Genomic DNA, 14,857 nt, shown 5'->3' with positions numbered 1-14,857 from the left:
ATATTGGTGATTTGAACTAAAGCATCTCCAGGACATTTGGCAGTTGTTCTGGAAATTGTTTCTGACACACACTTGAAAAGCAGATGGATTGTGACATATATTTTAATGTGAATTGAACATATGGGTCCAATGCATCTTGGTATTCTTTGGAATATATGTTATAAATATATTTAACATTGACCATGACCTCTTTTTTGCTTCTGGAAATACACAGTAGATCTTTTATAATAACAGAGAGCTAAAAGGACCTTTAAAATATGATTTTTCTCTCTAGAGAAAATGTAATGGAAAACTAACAGTCCAATAAGTATCAACATATGTTGAATATCCAGTTTCTTTACCCCCTACTGGCTTCATTTTATCCTCTGCCCAGCCTAAATCTACTTCATAATCCTTTACTTCAATCAGCTCCCACACCAGGAACTTGAAAGTCATCCTTGATTTTACCCTCTTCCCTGTCCCTGACTATGTCACTCACTATGATTTTTTTCATTTTTAATCTCTCACAGCTGACCACATCCCTCATCATTCCTTACCTGAATTATTATAATAGCTCCCCATTGGTTTCCTTATTCTCTTTCAGTCTGTTCTTATTTTATTCTTATTTCAAAAGTTTCTGTGACTCTCAACTGCCTTTAACACAGAGTTTAACAACTTAAAATTGCATTTAGATGCTTTTATCATCAAGACCCAGACTCTTTTGCTTCATTTCTTGACACTCTCCCGTATATTCCTATCTCCTGGAGCTGTAGCAGACTATTTGCAGTTCTCTGAATTCTCATATTCCCTTTTGATGTCTTCAAAATCTTTTTTACCTCTCCTTGGAACTCGCTGGCCTGGATAATTTCATATTAATTAAGACTCCATTTAGGTATCACCATGGGAGGAAGTCCATGGATGACTACCAAGGGGAGAATGCCCAACACCCCAAAACTTCATTGATGTATCTCGTTTAGAAGTTTGAAGGCTGTCATTGTCCGTAAATGTTGAGAAACCTTCAGTTGCAAGGTGGTGCCAAGTTTTGGGGTAGAATTCCAGTAACAGTTAACATTGTCTTACAGACAAGCTGCTCCTCAACCACAGCCTGGAGCCTGAATTCGGATCCATTTCCTCATAAGTACATGCCATTGGTCACAAGGATTGGAATGGGGGTGACTCACTATAACCTATCACTGCTACTACTAGAAAACCAGCTTCAGCATTTAGCTAGATACGATAAGTGAAATCAACCATCTTGTTAAAGAGGAATCCTGTCACTTTAGGAATCATCTTTATAGAAAATTAGGAAGCCTGACTTTAGGAGAAAAGTCAGAGATGCCGAAGGAGAGAAAATGTGCCATCTGAGGGAAAAGTGCACTTTTATTGAGAATCTTAGTACAAATTAAGCCCCAGCCAAGAACTTTCAGTAAAGACTGTTTTGTTTTTCCTTTAAAGTATAAGCATACGCTTTTTTTATATTAGCCTTAAGTGGTAAGACCAACTCATACAATGCTTAGAATAAGTCTAGATCTGTCTGCACTGAGCAAAGAGCAAAGCTGAAGTTGATATAGAAATAAATACTCATCAAAAAACATTATTATTTCATTGACTTGTGTGGATAAAAATTTGGAAGCTACGAGTACATAATTTTAAAATAAAACAGTTTATATAACAAAGGAGAAAAAAGACCTGGCTATTTTCCTAGAAAAATGACTGTCATTGAATTTTAGAAACTCTATGAAACTGAAGAAAATGCCTGATAGTTACCAAATAAAATTGTTTGCTACTTCTAAATGATTAATTATTTTTGAAACTCCCAAGTTTTTGAAAATAACAATAGCGCTTATATAACCAAGAATTATTCCTGTTTAGCTTGTAAAAATTAGTTTCCAGTGCCACTGAAATAAAGATATGTAAAGGAATAACTCTGTCACCATCATACTCTAAAGAGTTTAAGGGGAGGGACACGTGGTGGTTCAGTTTGTTAAGTGTCCAAGTTTTGATTTTGGCACAGGTCATCATCTCACAGTTCCGTGGGATGGAGCCCCACATTGGGCTCTATGCTGACAGCACAGACCCTGCTTGGGATTCTCTCTCTCAAAATAAACACACACACACACACACACACACACACTAGTTCAGGGGTGCCTGGGTGGTTCAGTCAGTTAAGAGTCTTGACTCTGGCTCAAGTCATAATCTTCACAGGTCATGTTTTCCAGCTCCACATAAGACTCTGTGCTAACATCTTGGACCTTGGAGTCTGCCTCAGATTCTGTGTCTCTCTTTCTCAAAAATAAACAAACATTAAAAAATATAGTTTAAGGGGAGAGAAAATGGAAATTTTTTGAGGTTAATCTATTCTAGTTTTGCATTCAGAACTATAGAAGAGTAAATTCTTTTAATCAATGCAAATTTTCTTATCAGGAAAAAAATATTTTCTCCCTTTCCCTGGTCCTTTGTATACTTTTATGTCCTAGAATTGTGGTTACTATTATTACCTAGTAATTACTACTTTTACTATTCTAGGATATATAGACTAGCCTCTGGACCTGCCCAGCAAGAGATGAAATTCATAATAGTCATGGCTCAGCCTAAGGCAGACTCTAGAAATGGTCTGCATATTCTGATTCAGTGCCCTGCCACTGTCTAGCAGTATGACCCTGGACTATTTAATTGCTCTGTGCATAAATTTACTCATCAGTAAAATGGTAAATAGGACTTCACCCTTCACAGAGTTGTTCAGACTAAGTTAGAGAATGATGTAAGCACTTAACACAGCTCTGGACAAGCAGTAAATGTCCAGTAAATGTTAGTTGTGATTTATGAATGTTTTAATGAGGGAATAGGTATCAATGGATTTTCCAGGCTTATGGATAGCAACTTATTTATAATCCTCTAGTTGCCTGTATACCATTGTGTTTTCAACAAAGACATATTTAACATACACAGAGTAGTTATCCTTTTGACTTATGCTGTTTTCTCAAACCGAAAAATGTATATTTTAAACTTTGCAGTAGAGAACAGACTTCTGAAGTTGAAATTCAGCTGGTTAGTCACACTCTTAGTAGTAGTATGTGTGGGGGTGGGTACAGTTTGTAGCATTTTTTGAGGTAAAAATGGTATATAATATTTTGTAAGTTTCAGGTGTACAACATTGTAATTTGACATCTGTATACTCTGTATATACTACAAAGTGATCACATACCTCACTCTATTCACTCATTTTGCCCACCCCCACCCTGCTCTCTTTCTGGTAACCTTTCTGTTTTCTGTACCTATGAGTTAAATTTGTATTATTTTGTTAATTCATTGGTTTGCTTTTTTTTTTTTATTTTAGATTGCACATGTGAGTAAAATCATTTGATATTTGTCTTCCTCCGTCTGACTTATTTAACTTAGCATAATACCTTCATGGTCCATCCATACTGTTGTAAATGGCAAGATTTCATCCTTTTTTTATAGCTGAGTAGTATTCATTATATGTATACATATACATATACATATATGTATATATATATATATATACACACTACAACCTCTTTAACCACTCATCCAATGATGGACATTTAAATTGTTTCCGTTTCTTGGTTATTATAAGTAATGCTGCATGAACATAGTGGTGCAAATATCTTTGCAGCATTTTTGTATTCTTTGGATAAATACCCAGAAGTCAAATAGCTGGATCATATCTTCTTAATTTTTTGAGAAATATCCATACTGTTTTCCAACATGGCTGTGCCAATTTACATTTCCATCAGTAGTTTATGAAGCTTACCTTTTCTCCAGATCCTAAGCAATACTTGTTATTACTTGTCTTTTCAATAATACCCATTCAACCCAGTGGCAGATGATATATCATTGTGGTTTTGATTTGCATTTCTCTAATAATTAGCTATGTTGAAGGTGCTTTCATGTGCCTTTTGGTCATCTGTATGTCTTCTTTGAGAAAATGTCTACTCAGATCCTCAGCCCATTTTTGAATCAGGTTGTTTGTTATTTTGTTGTTGAGTTTTATAAGTCCTTCATATATTTTAGATATTAATCCTTTGTCAGATATATGATTTACAAAAATCTCCTCCCATTCAGTAGGTTACCTTTACCCCTGTGCAGGGGGCATTTTAGTTTGATGTAATCCCATTTGTTTGTTTTGCTTCTGTTTCCTTTGTTTTTGGAGTCAGATCCACAAAAATATTTGTGTATTTGGAGCTTATTGTGTATATTTCCTGTCTAGGAATTTTATGGTTTCATGTCTGACATTCTTGTCTTTAATTGTCTTTGAGTTACCTTTTGTGTGTAGTATAACATAGTGGTCTAGTTTCATTCTTTTGCATATGATTGTCCAGTTTTTTCAACATCATTTATTGAAGAGACTGCCTTTTCTCCAATATATATTTTTGACTCTTTCTCATAAATCAATTATCCATATATGTGTGGATTTAATTTTGGGCTGTCAATTCTGTTCCTTTGATTTGTGTGTCTGTTTTTTTTCTAATAGCAAACTGTTTTGATTACTATGGCTCTGTACGATAGTTTAAAATTGGAGCAGGATACCTTCAGCTTCGTTCTTTCTCAAGATTGCTTTAGCTTTTAGGGCTAGGTTCCATACAAATTTTAGAATTATTTGTTCCAAAAGGCCATTGGAATTTCAATAGGGAATGAATAGAATCTGTAGACTGCTTTGGATAGTATGGACATTTTAACAATATTAATTCTTCCAATCCATGACCATGGGATATCTTTCCTTTTCTTTGTGTCTTCTTCAGTTTCTTCCATCAGTGTCTTATAGTTTTCAGTATACAGGTCTTTCAACTCAAGTTATATTTAGGAATTTTATTCTTTTTTGTGAAACTGTGTTTTTTAATGTTTTATTTATTTCTGAGAGAGAGAAAGTGCAGGTGGGGCAGGGGCAGAGAGAGGGGGACAGAGGATCCAAAGCAGACTCTGTGCTGACAGCAGTGAGCCCAGTGTGGGACTTGAATTTGCAAATTGTGAGGTCATGACCTGAGTCGTAGTTGGGCACTCAACCATCTGAGCCACCCAGGTACCCCAGTCTTCTTGGTGAAATTGTAAATGGGATTGTTTTCTCAGTTTCTCTTTCTGATAATTTATTAGATTATAGAAACACCACAAATTTCCATATGTTGATTATGTATCGTGCTACTTTACTAATAGCATTAGAACATTTATTAGTTCTAATAGTATTTTGGTGCTATTGTTTGAGTTTTCTATGTATAGTACCATGTCATCCACAAATAGTGACAAATTTACTTTCTTTCCAATTTGATGCCTTTTATTTCTTTTTCTCATCTAAGTGTTATGGCTAGGATTTCCAATACCATGTTGAATAAAAGTGGGGATAGTGGGCATCCTGGTCTTATTCCTAATTTTAGAGGAAAAAAGCTTTCAGCATTTTACTATTGACTGATGTTAGCTATAGATTTGTTATATATGGCTTTCAGTATGTTGACATGTGTTCCCTCTATATCTACTTTGTTAAGAGATATTATAAGTGGTTGTTGAATTTTATCGCGTGATTTTTCTGCATTTGTTGAGATGATAATATGATTTTTGTCCTTCATTTTACTAATGTAGCATATAACACTGATTTATATGTGGATTTTGAATCATTCTTGCATACCTGGAATAAATCCCATTTGATCATGCTATATGATCCTTTTAATATATTATTGAATTCAATTTGCTAATATTTTGTTGAAGATATTTGCATCTATGTTCATCAGGGGATATTAGCCTGTAATGTGTGTGTGTTTGTATGTGTGTGTGCATATGTGTGTGGTGTCTTTGTCTGATTTTGGTATTAGAGTAATGCTGGCCTCCTAAAATAAATTTGGAGGCATTCCCTCCTCTTCAGGTTTTGAAAGGGTTTGAAAAGGATAGATATTAATTCTTTGAATGTTTGGTAGAATTCACTGTGAGTGAAGCTATCTAGTCCTGGACTTTTTTTGAATCACTCTTCTTATTGGTAACTGATCTATTTAGATTTTCTTTCTCTTTAGTCTTGGAACATGGAATATTTCTAGGAATTTACTTATTTCTTCTAGGTTGTCCAATTTTTTTGGTGTGTAATCATTCTTAGCAATCTCTTATGATCCTTTGTATTTTTGTGGTGTGGTTGTAATTTCTCTTTCCTTTCTGATTTTATTAGAGACTCTTGTCTTTTATTCTTTGTTAGTCTAGCTAGAGTCTTGTCAATTTTGTTTATCTTTTCAGAGAACCAGCTCTTAATTTCATTGATCTTTTCTAGTTTTTATTCTGTTATTTCCAGTCTGATCTTTAATATTTCCTTCCTTCTAGTGACTTTGAGCTTCATTTTTTCTTCTTTTTCTTACTCTTTCAGGTGTAAAGTTAGATGATTTATTTGAGATTTTGTTTTTTCTTGTTGTAGGCCTGTTTTGCTATGATCTTCCTTCTTAGAACTACTTTTGCTACATCCCAAAGATTTTGATATATCATATACTTTTTTTCATTTGTCTCTGGGCATTTTTTAAATTTATTCTTTGATTTCTTTTAAGTTTATTTATTTGAGAGAGAGAAAGAGAGTACAGCAGGGGAGGGGCAGAAGAAGGTGGGGAGAGAATCCTAAGATGGCTCCGCACTATCAGTGCAGAACTTGATGCAAGGCTTGAACCCACAAACACAAGATCATGACCTGAGCCAAAGTCAGACACTTAACCAACTGAGCCACCCAGGTACCCCTCTTCTTTCATTTCTTTGATGACCCAGTGGTTGTTCAGTAGCATGTTGTTAATCTCCACATTTTGTAGTTTTTCCATTAATTCTTATAATGGATTCTACTTTCATACCATTGTGAGTGGAGAAGATGTTTGATAAAATTTCAGTCTTCTTAAATTTATTGAGATTTGTTTTGTGGCCTAACATGTGATCTATCCATATGCAGTTGAGAAGCATGGATATTCCATTGCTTTTGGATGGAGGATTCTATATATCTTAAGTACATCTGGTCTAATGTGTCATATAAGGCTGATACTTCCTTATAAATTTTCTGTTTGGGTGATCTGTCCATTCATGTAAGTGGGTGTTGCATATTGATTTGGCTAATGAAAACATCTAATTGAGTCAAGTTATTATGCAGGCGTTGAACTGAACAAACTCATTGACATTTGTCCTGGAGATATTTAAGCAAAAGACATTTATACCTCCTTCCAGACTATGGAATGACTGGTTATGGTTGCCAGAAATAAAAGTAACTACCTCAGCCTACTTATCACTCTTACCAGAGGGGATTTATTTGTGTTAACCAAAAGGATACTGGAAAGCAAGAAAACTTTCTGTTAATTATATTGAAAGGATGTCCAGCCCTCTAAGGGAATTCCTTCTCTGCCAGTGATCTTTGTCTATGTCCTGCTACACAACAATGTAATGGATTAAAGTTTGGGCTTTGGCTCAGGGTTGAGGATGGGATAGACCTCAATTCTCCAAATGAACAATTCCAAAAATAGTTTTACTGCTTCCATTTTTTAAATTCTTACTGAGCTGGAATCCCATTCAATGTAATTATCAATTTTCAACCACTGGCTGGCAGACTGGCTGGCAGACTTTCTATAAAGTACAGGACAGGAAAAAACAATGTAAAAATATTGTCATTGGTCCAGTGTTAGAGACCTTGATCACAAGAGTGAGACAAAAAATAGAAATATTAAAGAGATAGTATTAAAAAGCAGTTTTGGCCTGCCAATGACTAGTAAGCAAAAGATAAAGGAGCAGTTGGGAAGTAAAGGACTCCAAGATAAATGGCAAAAGCCAGTCTTACAGGTGGGCTGACTTTCTTTTTCTTTATAGTATTAGGCATTACATTGTTTCCCTGGCTGCAAGAATCTATGTACCACAACAAAGGACAGGATATACCTATGTTGATGGGCATTCAGAAGAAAAAGACCAAAGCATGTGTAGTTTGAGTAAATGTAATACTGAAATAAGTCTCACTAGCTACTATAATATCAAAGTCTAAATTGTCATTTTTATAACCACTCCAGAGGCCTTTATATAGTCAGTAGAATCTTGGTTCAGGAATTTAGTGTTTTGCTTTTTCCTGCAAGACCATCCATTGCCATTGCCTAGAGCTATGACAGAACATGCTTCATTGACAACAGTATCATGTGACATTATAGCTCTATGTGTGCTATAGTTGATATTGAAAAGTGATTTGAATGATAATTACTATACTCTTTCCCTGTAAACTCCTACTTAGCAATATTTTTACTAACAGTGTTTTTGTCAGTCTGCTTTAAATTCAATGGTTTTAGGTTTAAAGAAAATGAAAAATATTTTTAAACTATCTGCACTAAAAAATGTTTTTGCAGAGTATGTTTATATGGTTTTTGTGTCCTTATCCTTAAAGTGGCTGTGGTTTTAAGCACAAGTATAAATATCTCCTTAACGAAAACAAATTAGACCAACAATATTTGTATATTAGGACTTTTCATATTCAGAATAGTAAAAACCAGCTCAACCTAGCTTAAACAAAAAGGGAAGTTACTGATTCACATAGCGAAGAAGGTCCAAAGAGTAGGGCAGGATCTAGGGGCTCAGCGTCATCATTGCTTGCTGGCTGTCTGACCGGTGTTCTCTCTTTCCTAGCACCCATTCCACCTTTACTCCTTGGCATAATCATTCACATCTCTCCTACTACAGATGAGCTTACTGCTTGAAGACAAGGAATTAGCAGTTATCAAGACTTTAACATTGCTAGTTTTGCTAACTGAACAAAATAAACTATGGAATAGCATACCTCATTTCTAGGGAAACATTGGCCCTGCTTGGGTCTTGTGCCCTCCCTTGAATCAATCTCCCTTCCCAGGGGAAGATTCTTAATGATTGGCCAAGCCTGGATTATGTGACTGAAACAAGGAAGGGTATAGGGAAATAATGGGGGCAACAGGGATTGTGATTGACATCCTTATTTGATTCACATAAGTGGGAGAAAGGTGAGTATCAAAAAGAACTTGCACATGGCATCTGATAAGCTAAAAAGTACTGATTTGTATATGTTTAGTTCTTCCTTCCCCTTTCCTTTCTAAATTTTGTTCATTTTTTTTGTTAAAGTCAGCCTAATAACTTTAATAAGTAACTTAAAAATACTTATTTTAGGGGCACCTAGGGGGCTCAGTTGGTAAACATCCAACTTCAGCTGGGCTCATGAGTTTGTGAGTTCAAGCCCCACATTGGGCTCTGTGGTGACAGCTCAGAGCCCGGAACCTGCTTCAGATTCTGTGTCTCCCTCTCTCTCTGCCATTCCCCTTCTTACACTCTGTCTCTCTCTGTCTCTCAAAAAATGAATAAATGTTTTAAAAAATTTTATATTTATTTTAAAAGATAATTATTCTAAGTAATGAGTTTAAAGCTAAACTTCTACAATTTTTATTTTGTTAAGACTTTTTAGATAATCTTGGGGTGCCTGGGTGGCTCAGTTGGTTGGGCAGCCGACTTCAGCTCAGGTCATGATCTCATGACTTGTGGGTTCGAGCCGAGCCATGCGTTGGGCCCTGTGCTGACAGCTTGGAACCTGGAGACTGCTTCGGATTCTGTGTCTTCCACTCTCTCTGCCCCTCCCCGGCTCGCTCCCGTGCGTGGGTGCACTCTCTCTCTTTCTCTCTCTCTCAAAAAATAAACACTAAAAAAATTTTTTAAAAAAGACTTTTTAGATAATCTTAGTGCCACAAATTATATAAGTATGCTTATTAAAATGTAGCTACCAACCTAGAGAGTTTTTTTTTTTATCATTGACCCACCGTAGATTGAGATTTTTAAAAAACATGCATGATACATCGTGAAGGTTCGTCTGACTTTATATGTGTTTCTGTATTTTGCTGATAAACTCTTTTTCAGTGATTCACTTATATATTTAAGATAGACTGTTTTAAAGTCCTCATCTTCAAATTTTAGTAGTGAATCATCTCAATTTTGCGAAACTAAACTTTAGGCCAGTACTTTAAGGTAGTAACTTTTTCAAATATATCTTTAAAACTTCTTTGCACGAAGGGCACCTGGGTGGCTCAGTCAGTTAAAAGTCCATCTTAAGCTCAGGTCCTGATTTCATGGTTTGTAAGTTCAAGCCTGCATGGGGCTCTCTGCTGTCAGCACAGAGCCCTCTTTGGATCCTCTGTCTCCCTTTCTTCTGCCCCTAACCACCTCCTTCTCAAAAATAAATAAACATTAAAGAAAAACTTTGCATGAAAGACAACCTAAAAGGCTCATATTACAGGATCAAGAAAGAGCACTTCTGATCCTAAGACAAAAAGCTAAATTTTTGTTCCCACTAAGGATATGCTGGAAGTGCTGGTATTATTATAAGTCTTATTATTGACATTTCTATAAAGCTTTTTAACTTAGAGAATGCTTTCATTTGATATATATTACTTCATTTGATTCTCATGGTTATCTTGAAGTTTTTCTCTTTTTTTTATACCCAAAAGGAACTAGTATATGCTTTTTCATTTGTCTCCCTAGCAATTCCAAGCCAAAGTAGCATAAAATTTATTTTTAAATAAATGAATACAAACAATAACACATATTGACAAAAACAGGAAGAAAATTGAACCCTTGGAATCCCACCAACCCCGTTGGTGGAAATGTAAGATGATATAACTGCTATGGAAAATGGTATTTCAATTCCTCAAGAAATTAAGCACAGAATTACCATATGGTTGAGCAATTCCACTTCTAGATATATACCCAAAAGAAGGAAAAGCAGGGACTCAAACATGTATTTGTATACCATGTTCATAGTAGCATTATTCACAGTAGCCCAAAGTTGGAAGAATCCAAAGGCCCATCCACAGGTGAATGGATAAATAAAATGTAATATATGCGTAAAAAGGAATATTATTTATCCTAAAAAAAGAAGGAAATTCTCATACCTATTACTCCTACCATATGCTCTAATTTCATCAAATTTTAACTGTAATTACTTTATACTCTAGTTCCCAAATGCAGCATGCATTCCCATTTTTTTCTTTATTCAGAACACTCTCCTCCTCACTTATTCCTACCTTTTCTGTTTCTGAGAAACTCCTACTTATATCCTAAAAGCCTTCACAAGTGTCTCCACTTCTCTGGAATCTTCTCTGACCAAACTTCATAAAATGAATTAACTTTCTCTTTTTACATAACCATAGTTATTACAACTGTATTTATGTAAATCACATTGTATAATAATAATTTATACTTCTGTTTGCCTCTAAAATATCCCCCTAAAATATCAGTTTCTTCAGGGCAGGAACTACTTGTTATTCATTTCTGTATCTCTAGCACCTAACACAGTTCCTGGCAAAATTGTGGGTATGTGGTGGTGGTGATGATGATGATGATGATGATGACGATGACTACGACGACGATGATGACAACAACAATGATGACAGAAGATAGGATTTATTTAATATACTTACTATGTGCCAGATATTATTTGACATACTTTACATATAATAATTAATTTTAATCATCATAGTAATCCAGTCAGTTCGTTGTATCCTAAGTAGTACCTAGCTTCCCCAAAGTTGCCCAAATATGTAGCAAGACTGGGATTTGAATCCAATAAGTCTGGCTCCAGAATATGTGTTCTTAACGACCATGCTATACAGCTCTGATGACCACATGTATTAAAAATGCTTACACACATAAATTAATTATATAATTTCAGCTCCTTCTAGGCTTAAGCTGCTTTTACCCTTAAGCAGCATTTATTTTAGGGGTATCATATACATTCTTTTATTTGTTTGAGCTGCCATAGATACAATTTTTATGTAGTATTCAAATTCCCTGTGGTAATTTTTTTCCTTTTGAACAAAGTAAAGGTGATAAGAAATCACAAATATAGTGAAGAGAAATTTACTTGGAAAACGTGCCCACTATTCATGCCTAATAGTTCCAGAGTTCTTCCTTCTATGGAGAGCAATGAAGACTCTGGTCTCATGTTAGTATTTTAGGCAGATGGAGTATTAGTCAAAGCCTAGAAAATGCCTTACCCAGCTAAGTTTTACTGTATTGAGTGTATATGATTTCCTCATAGGTATAATCTAAAACTGCAGCAGAGCAAATGGTTTATGTTTGACCCATTGCTGGGGAGCAATGCCAGCATTTCTTTCTGTTTTGTAGTATGACAGATATGATGTTAAAAACCATAAGCCAAAACTCAGCCATAATTTTTAATAACTAAATGTGCATGGTACATTTTTTTAAATTTTAGTGACAGTGATTTTATTTATGACAAAGAAGACTTTTATTGGTTGGTGTCCTAAATCTTTAATAAGAATCAAGGAGCCTGAGGGAGAAATAAGTCTGGTAGTTCTCAATTATTAAGACAGAGCAGCTATATTATTCTTCTATTCTCTTTTAGTTTCCCCAAAAGTATACTTTACTTCCTTAACTTATTTTCTCTGTAAGAGTGAATAGAGGCTGAATGATAGTATTACCATATTGATTAGATAATTTACTAGCAAACACTATGGAACTTATGTAGTTGAATGTTTGGTTTGTTATAAAATTTCATTTGGTTTATTATATGTCCCTGCAAAGTTGAGTTTAATCATTCTCCCATCTCCTTGTTTTACCTAGGGAATCTCCAAGACATTATTTTCACCAGTTCATACTCTTTACATTCATTCTATGAAGATAAAATATAAGTGAAAACATTCAACAAACATTAAAAACCTTCTGTTACCAGCTCCTCTTCTCCCCTGCAAAAATTCCATATTGCCTATGTTTCTTAATGGCCATTCTTTAACTCTCTTCAGTTTCTAAATTTCTTTCTGCAGCTTTCCTGGAACATGAAGATTTTCCTTTTCTTTCCATTTCTAGCTTTCCTTTCTTTGTGCCTCCTGTATACTTGGAGGCTACAGAGATGTAGCACTGGTCATGCCAGCCTCTCCACATCTCTCATCTCTGTCTGTAGTTGAGTCTTCATGGAATGAGAAGCAGAAAGTGCTAAACTAGCACATGCTGTAAGGACTGGCAAGAGAAAACAGCACTGTGGCCCATACAGGAATAGCACTAATAATCCTCAGGGTGCTGGAAAAGCCAGAGAAGCATGCTGTGGAGGAGACTGGGGGACTCTCTCAGCTAAGGACGCAGACTTGGCGGATTTATTAACAGCAATATTCTAGGATGAACCTAGGTTACAGTTAGTAAAGCTTTTTTTCAACTGGAAAAACCAAACTGTTTCCTTCTCTTTCAGGAGGCCAGATGCTCCAGTGCCTGATGGTGAAGGTGAAAAAAATACAGAAGAAAGTTCAGATAGTGAATCTTCTTTTAGTGACTAAGCTTAATTTGATAACAATTACATATACATGTGTGGCTATAATACATTTACATTCTATAAGAGAACCTGAACTTGAACTCTTAGTCATAAAAACATCAAATGACCATATATCTACCACCAAACTCCCTTTATGTTAAAAAAAAATAAAGCATTTATTATCTACCAAAATACTGAAAAATAGAATAACCAAAATAAAGTGCCTTTAGTGCTGCAGATACCAAGGTGGGAGACTTCAGGATGTGATGAGCATTGAAAATGAAGTCAGTGTGAGTTTGGTGATCAAAAATAGACTCAATGCAAATAAGTGAATTTGGCTAAGTGAGTTATTCAATTTTTGTGACTATTTTAGCATGAAAAGCATTACTGCATTTGTATTATAAGAATTGCTAAAGAAGTTTCTGGCAGAGACTAATATTGGATTTAAATTTTTGGTGACAACTTGAAGCTTATATGTCATAGAAATTATGAATTTGGAATTTATTGGTAGTATTTATTAGCATATAGAGCTTTTCACCACTTGTTCATTAGTTCATATACTATCAAAATGTCAGATATTCTTAGAACATTATCAGATAGAAGTTGAATTGAAGGTAGTTTCAGTGTGTTTCAGAGTGAGCAGGCATCATGTCATCAACTCTTATTGCCTGAAGAGAAAAAAATTTTTAATATAAAATGCTGTCCACACTTCACCTTGCAAATAATTCTTCGTGAATAATTATTTGTGTGCAGTCTAGAAAATCTCTAAAATACTTACATGGAAAGATATATAAATGCATTTGATTAATGGTGCTCATCTTAGTTTAGCCCACCTGAAAGTAGACCCTGAGAAAAGGACTTGAGGGTAAGTATGGCATTTGTGAGGTGATCATAGGAAGCAAAAGCAAGAGAACAGGAAGAGCAAGAGGAAGAAAACCCATACAAAAATGTATTATCAAGGTTGCCATTATGAACTTTAAGACCTGAGAAGTTTACAAAACGCCTCGTCAAAATATTCATGTAATACAGATAAGATAATTATTGACTAGTTTCCATCCCCAGCACTTCTGGTCTATACTTTTATACGGGAAGGCAGGCTACCCCAACATTGAGAAAGAACTTGGAACAGAAAGCAGAAAAATGCATGGCTCACACTTGTGGTAGGATTTCACTAGCAAAAAAGGACAAGTAAGTCTGAGTTCCGAACTGTCTAAATGTAGTTGTGGCTGATATCAGAAGTTGACAAGGGGATGTGATGTTTGGCAAAAGAGATGTCTGTTGTTGAATAAACAAAATAAATAATTCAGAACTGCTTGAGTCCCATGCTAAGTCCATTCTATCACTGAGTCTTCAAAGCGGTGGTCAGCAACAGTCTATAAAAGACTACCCAGGAAGATTAGATGAGCTACAGTTCTGTTACTACAACTAAACCCAAGGCCAAAATATATTCATCATCTCTTTCCTCTACCAGCCATTTGAGATTTTCATTGCTCTCTGCCAGAAATTCAGCTAGTCTAGTTTGGTTGACTGCCAGAGTGGCCCAGACCTTCATCCCTTCAGGGATCTAGGGTCTTGGTTACTTTGCCCTTTTTAGGCTATGATTATCAC

General features: G+C 35.3%; 1 protein-coding gene across 3 annotated transcripts in view; it reads left to right on the top strand.

Annotated features, from left to right (window-relative positions):
- The window catches only part of WASHC3 (WASH complex subunit 3), a 49,718-nt gene extending 35,152 nt beyond the window's left edge, over positions 1 to 14,566 (top strand). For all 3 annotated transcript variants that reach the window (XM_039252499.1, XM_039252498.1, XM_039252497.1), the window contains one exon: positions 13,190 to 14,566. In XM_039252499.1, the coding sequence (XP_039108430.1) occupies positions 13,190 to 13,274 (85 nt within the window). In that variant the 3' untranslated portion in view covers positions 13,275 to 14,566. The remainder of the gene's footprint in view (positions 1 to 13,189) is intronic.
- The last annotated feature ends 291 nt before the right edge of the window (positions 14,567 to 14,857 follow it).

This window comes from Hyaena hyaena, unplaced genomic scaffold (assembly GCF_003009895.1).
Source record: "Hyaena hyaena isolate Hyena2069 unplaced genomic scaffold, ASM300989v1 scaffold_417, whole genome shotgun sequence".
In the NCBI taxonomy this organism is placed as follows: domain Eukaryota; kingdom Metazoa; phylum Chordata; class Mammalia; order Carnivora; family Hyaenidae; genus Hyaena; species Hyaena hyaena.
The sequence above is the reverse complement of the archived record's forward strand: the minus strand, read 5'-3'. Positions and strand labels throughout refer to the sequence as shown.